We start from the raw sequence: 6,357 nt of genomic DNA, 5'->3' as shown, positions 1-6,357 counted from the left end.
GCCATAATATAAAAAACATATTTTCACACAAAAACGTGCATAACAATGTTTATAATTGGAACAAACAAAATGTCCATGAGCTGATAAATGAATGGATTAATTATGGTATATTCATATACTAAAGGATATTATATAGCAATAAAAGGGAACAAAATACTGATACTTGCAGCCACATGCATAAAACTCAAAACAATAATGCCTAGTGAAAAAAACTACAAAAATTTACAAAACACCATAAATTATATGCTTCCATTTATGTCAGATTTCTAGAAAGGCTAATCCGTAGAGACAAAAATAAATTGGTATTCACCTTGGGTTAGGGGCTTATTGGAAAAGGTATCTATGCCCTATTGAGTTTCTTTGGGGTTGATAAAAAAGTTCTAAAATTATATTATGGTGATGGCTTCACGATTCTTTAAAGATACTAAATATATTTACATTTTATACTCTAAATAGGTGAATTTTATGCATTGTAAATTATATCTCATTATCAAAACTATTAAAGTAATGATAATATAAAAGTAAATTCGGGCGCAAGAAGAAAGTAACACATTCAGAAATTTTAGGAATTGAATTAAAACATTTTCTCATATTTATAAGTTCATTACTGCTTTTCATTGTAAATTATATCTCATTATCAAAACTATTAAAGTAATGATAATATAAAAGTAAATTCGGGTGCAAGAAGAAAGTAACACATTCAGAAATTTTAGGAATTGAATTAAAACATTTTCTCATATTTATAAGTTCATTACTGCTTTTAACTGTGAATTCTGTCTTGTTTTTTAAAATTCAACTTTTTTATACTTATCTATATATCCAAAGTTATTTTTATGTAGAAGATTTTTGCACTAATTGTTTCCCCATTAAATTTATGGTGTTCAATGCAACTGTGAAATAACTGGTGGAAAATAAAAGCAGATTTCACATTGCTTACATAATTTAAATACTTTCAATATTAATCTACTGAAAAAGGGCTGAATCTCATCTTCCTTGTTGAAAAGAGAACGTATCTATAAATACCACCTAGCAAAAAAATTAATGTACTCACATAGGGTCATTAATGACTGTCTTCAAAGCATTGCACAAATCTGTACTTGACATTGTCTCAAAGTCCAATCTAACAGCTGCTCCCTTGGCCTTCATCTGAGCAATGTTGTGTGGTTGATCCGCAAACAAAGGAATGCCCACCATAGGGACCCCGTGGTAGATGGCCTCATAGACGCCATTGGCTCCACCATGAGTTATAAAAGCCTTGGTTTTTGGATGACCTAGAATTGGGTGAAATTCAGAAAAATTATTCATCACAAGTCTTAGGAATAAAACGAGAAATGCACAATATAGGACACTGAGAGCAGCAATGTTTTCTAGATAGCAGATTAGAATACCCATGAAACTGCCCTGAAATTGCATTCAGATTTCAGAGGAAGAAGCACCTACTTTTGCTGGAGAGGTAAGTGAAGGCTGCATGGAAAAAATGGTGTGTGACTTGAGAATGGAAAAATGAAAGACAAGATTAGCAAGCAGAAAAGATGAAAGAGCACATTTTGCATGATATCACTACACCAGTGACACCACTTGAAAAGCACATTTTGTATAAAAGAAATAAAATGTGTGAAAAATAAAAAAAGGAAGAAAAAAAGAAAAAGATTGGGCATGTATTAACAACAACATGTTCTCTTAAAGAAATAGTGCAGTCACTGAGTCTGACATGTAGAGTGTCCAAGGCAGCAAGGAGTGTCATGGAAGCAGTGCTGAAATCAGAGGAAGGACAGGCCACACTTCACTGTGAAGGTGAATTATATATACTTTATAATAACGCCTAGGGATTTATTCCCATAGAAAATGCAGAGTCACTGGTAATAGAAGAGCAACTGGGATCTTTCAGTGTCATGTGGAATAACCTTGCAGTAGGGAAAAGGTTAGGGGTCAAGTTGTAGAAATAGGAGACAGAGAGACAACCCAGGAAGCTATTGAAAAATTATCTGAGAAGCAATTACACCTCATATAAAGATACTTTGGTTTTGGACATAAAGAATATGGGTGTATGTAACAAAATGCCAACTGTTATAGTTTATTCTTCCCTCCTAGGGCTTGAAAATACATATAAAGTAGTTAGGTTTATGTTAGAGTTTTCAAAAATAAATATTCTCTATGTTAGTTGCTGTTGACCTACTATCACTCTAATAGGCTGTTAGCCACATATTCAGTATTTTTTCTCCAGTATCTCACCAAGAAGGTCATTCTGGGGCAACCACTTGTACAGCTGAGTATTGGGTCCTAAGGTATCTGGTTTCTTGCCATCAAATCTCCATAGAACCTGTTAGGGTAAAGAAAATATCTTGTTCCATGGTGGAACTCCAAAGTTATGGCATGGTAAAACTCTAAAAGGGTTATCAATCATCTAGTTAAATCCCCTCCATATAAAAGATGAAGAAATGAGAACAAGGTTGTTAAGTAATGAGAACTACTAAAACTCTGAGGTAAATAGAATAACCAGATTTCATGTGCTTATGGTTGCAATCACTTTGGTATATAAAGAATTTTAAGTAACTTAGGCGAATGATGCTTTCAATGGTAAATTCAAGTATTTAAGAAACTGACAATGTATGCATAAAACACACACATCAGTAATGATCTTTGCATTTATTTTATTTGTGTATTTTCTATGAGCTTCCATCTTCTAAATTTAATATTCTGTTTATTCCTTCCTTTAAATGTTTACATTTAATTATGTTGGACACTTAATAGTTATACATATGCATACATGATGTCTTCTTACAGGCATAGAATGTGTAAATTTCAAACCATGGTAATTGTGGTATCTGTCACCTCAAGCATTTGAGTGATATGAGTAGCAGTTCATTTATATCTACTTTTTATATAATTAATTTCTTTACAGTTTGACATTATTTGAGTTACAAAAATAACTGTAAGAAGAGCTACTTGTGAGAAAGATACCAATGCTGCATTGGTAGTATGCATGACTGCTGTTAGGTAGAATTTATTAAGCACTTCTTCCAAGAAATAGTGTAAGTGGCAATTTTTGACACAAATTCAGAGTGTTACCACCATTTCTAGTTTTGAATATATTTTCAATGTAGAAAAATAGAACTGGTGGTCAATTTATGAATAACAACCCAGCTGTTGAAAAAGTCTAAAATTGTATTTTGCTAAATTTTGCTTACTAGATCACTAACACTTAGATGATAGGCTACAGCAGTGATTCCTATGGTCTGCTATAACTAAGCCATGTCCATGCCCAGCAACAAAATAAGCTTATTGTAGAATTTCCAGGCAATCCTTATCAACTTGAATAAAGTTTAGAAATGTTTACCTTCCACTTGCTATCTTAGTGTTGAAGTATTTTGAGTTTTCAGCTAAAAAGTAGCACAGGTCATTAGGAGAATTCTATGTCAGATGGAAAACTTAAAAAGTAATTCGCAAATACACATAGATTGCAATTGTATTCTATATATTATTAATGGGAAATATTTTCCTACTATATCTTATGGAAGGGGCATCTGAACCTCTTCCCATTCCTGCCTTCATTCTCATTGACTACTTCCTTTATTCTATTCTCCTTCCTCAATCCAAAGGAGGTGTTTGTCTAGTGGTTTGATCAGAGTCTGTGGAGCCACATTTTATAATGCACAGGTTCTACGGTAAGAGCAGGATCCCATCTGCATCTTTGCATTACATCCAGGCCCCGACCAGCAAGGTGGGTAAGGTTCTCTTTCTTTAATTCTATTTGGCTATATGGGTACCTGGAATAGTGATTTCTCAGCCCAATCATCCTTTCCTTCAATAGCATCCTGAACAGCACACCAAATAGGCTTATTCCAAATTTATAGGAGGTACAAAAGGCCAGATCACATGGGAATCCTAAACTGCAATGCATTGCAGACTTTTTTCAATACCTGCTTATAGTTATTGTGCTAGTGCAGAAACTCACTAAAATTTAACTCCTTTCTAATAATATCTGTAGTGTATATGGTGCCCTCAGGAAGTCTGTTACAATAGGATTAAATGACAGGGTAGAATTTGGTGATTTTGTGTACGTGCTTGCAATACCATGATATTTAATAATATCAAATCTTCACTGCACCTTTTCAGTATATTTGTTATGATCACAATGTTAATGTCAAAGTTTTTATAAATGAAAACCCTCCTCTTCACTACTGTGGCATCTTCCCTATATATTTGAGTTTTTGAGGTGATATGTGAGATAAGTAGAGGTATCCTAACAGATAACTTTTTGGATGGAAAATTTCTGCAGCTGTGTTCTTTACAAAGTTTAAAACTCTTTCAGTATCTGTCCAACATCAGGCACTTTATCTAACCTTTTGTGGGATCTGGGCAAGGGCTGAAGCAATCACATTGGCCCTTTCTTCTGTCATGTTACTGACCATTGACCCCAGAGAAAACACCACCACACCATTCTCTCCAGAGCTCTGGACAAAGTCTTCCATGTCCTGTGAAGAAAGAATGTGTTCCGTCACAAACGGGTATCAGTATAAGAAGCATATTTCAAAAGATTGTTAAAAACATCTAAGAAGAGAAAATGAAGTATTATCAAGAATTATTAGAGCAAGGGCTATTTTTTAACTGAGCTAATCACTAAGTTTATTTGGAAAGTAATATGTATTATGAGATAGATGGCTTCTATTGTGGGTATTTGTGCAAATATGTGTTTGCATGTGTATGTATGTGTGTGGGAGGAAGAAATGAAGTAGAGCTATTACAATGTAGTTGGGAGAGATAATGCTCGAAAATATTATACCCAGACTCTTCATTTATATTATTGTATTTACTATTATAATGTACGTTTTTAAAGGTGGCTTCGCTTGGCTTTAATTCTATATAATTGTAGTTCTAAATCACTTTCGTTCATTTCAGGGATTTTTCTATAGATTTTTTTTGGTTTGTAGCCATTGGAGTTATTCTCTGATTATTACAAGGAGGCTATTTTACTAAGAGTTGGGATGATTTTATATCTATGTTTCTTCAGTTCTATAATCTTTTCTACCTCACTTAAATTTGTCAGAATTTCCCAGTCTTTTCCCACACATGCACACACACAATAGACGAAGGTTAATAATCATTGATATTCAGGATTATGATATTGTGGTTTAGAATTTAAGTGAAATAGTCCCAAGGGTTCCATTTATATATAGAATTAATTGGTGTAGAGTTACATAGTTGAATGATCATATTTCCTAGGTCATTGTTTAGGTATGAGACATTTTTTATCCTGAAATTACACTTCAAATTGATGTGCTATTTTTAACTGTCTGGGAGGGACTGTCATTATTCTCTGACTGTGTCCCTCAGAGAGCACCATTGCCACACTGGAGAGAACCACCAGGCCTTTCTGTCATGGAGATCTGGTCACTCTCCTGAGTAGTTCACTCACGATATGTAAAATTCTTGGTGAATATGTGCTTGCTTGGAGTTGATTGAGAATGATTTTGACTTGTGTTTTCCATTCTGTGCCAGTTTTTAAATTGTAATACATTCTATATGGGAATAATCTAAACTATTCAATGTATTCTTTCACCGAAGAAAAACAAACAACCAACCCCCTTCCCCCACAAAAAAAAAAAAAAGCAAAGAGGAGAAAGAACAAAAAGAAACGTAGAACCAAGTGTTTCCTGGACATCACATCCAAATCATATACTCTTTTTTTATTGTTGTTCCTTTCATATTAAATTCATTTTTTCTTTCTCTCTGCAAAATAATGATCAATTTCTTTCTCCATTGCAAGTAAGCTTTCATAGGTTAATACTTGGGGTGAACCCTCTATTTAAAACAGTTGTTTACAAAAAAAAATAGTCTTAACCAATGACATCAGTTTTAATAGGAGAGTCACTGTACTTTTAACATTATTCCATGTAATACATGGGACATCCAGGTATTCTGTGTGATTCAAGTTACCTGAAGCCACATTTCATGTAACTTGTGTTTAATGTTTTGTCTCACTGACTGACTACCTATAAAAACCTTCATTCATTCAGTATTAAGTAATACAACCTTTCTTTACAGATTCATTACTGATCTCATTCTGTGACACCTTTATAAAAATAATACAAGACCAATGTAAGAAATTTTGTAATAGTATGAAAAGTTAAAAAAAGATACGGGGTTTCATCCATACTCTGTGTCCAGAGATATTCCCAATTTAAAGTTTCTGTGCTTTCATTACGATTTTTATTCTCTTTATATAACTCAATGTATTTATGTGACATATGTTTAGAAAATTTTCATCTTATTGTATATAAATTGAAATCATAGAAAAAATCGTGATCTTGTTCTTTTCATCATTTTGGCCCTCAGTTTCGAACAAAATTTGCATTG

The 6,357-nt window shown here is 33.3% G+C and overlaps 1 protein-coding gene across 3 annotated transcripts in view; it reads right to left on the bottom strand.

Moving 5' to 3' along the window:
* The window catches only part of LOC105819301 (UDP-glucuronosyltransferase 2B4-like), a 106,036-nt gene that overhangs the window by 87,112 nt on the left and 12,567 nt on the right, over positions 1-6,357 (bottom strand). For 2 of the 3 annotated variants that reach the window (XM_012655506.1, XM_012655507.1), the window contains exon 3: positions 4,344-4,475. In XM_012655506.1, the coding sequence (XP_012510960.1) occupies positions 4,344-4,475 (132 nt within the window). Of the gene's footprint in view, positions 1-1,051; positions 1,272-2,232; positions 2,321-4,343; positions 4,476-6,357 lie in introns of all 3 variants that reach the window. The other variant, XM_012655505.1, reaches the window with a different exon arrangement.

The sequence above is a fragment of the Propithecus coquereli genome, unplaced genomic scaffold (assembly GCF_000956105.1).
Source record: "Propithecus coquereli isolate 6110/MARCELLA unplaced genomic scaffold, Pcoq_1.0 Scaffold479, whole genome shotgun sequence".
In the NCBI taxonomy this organism is placed as follows: domain Eukaryota; kingdom Metazoa; phylum Chordata; class Mammalia; order Primates; family Indriidae; genus Propithecus; species Propithecus coquereli.
The sequence above is the reverse complement of the archived record's forward strand: the minus strand, read 5'-3'. Positions and strand labels throughout refer to the sequence as shown.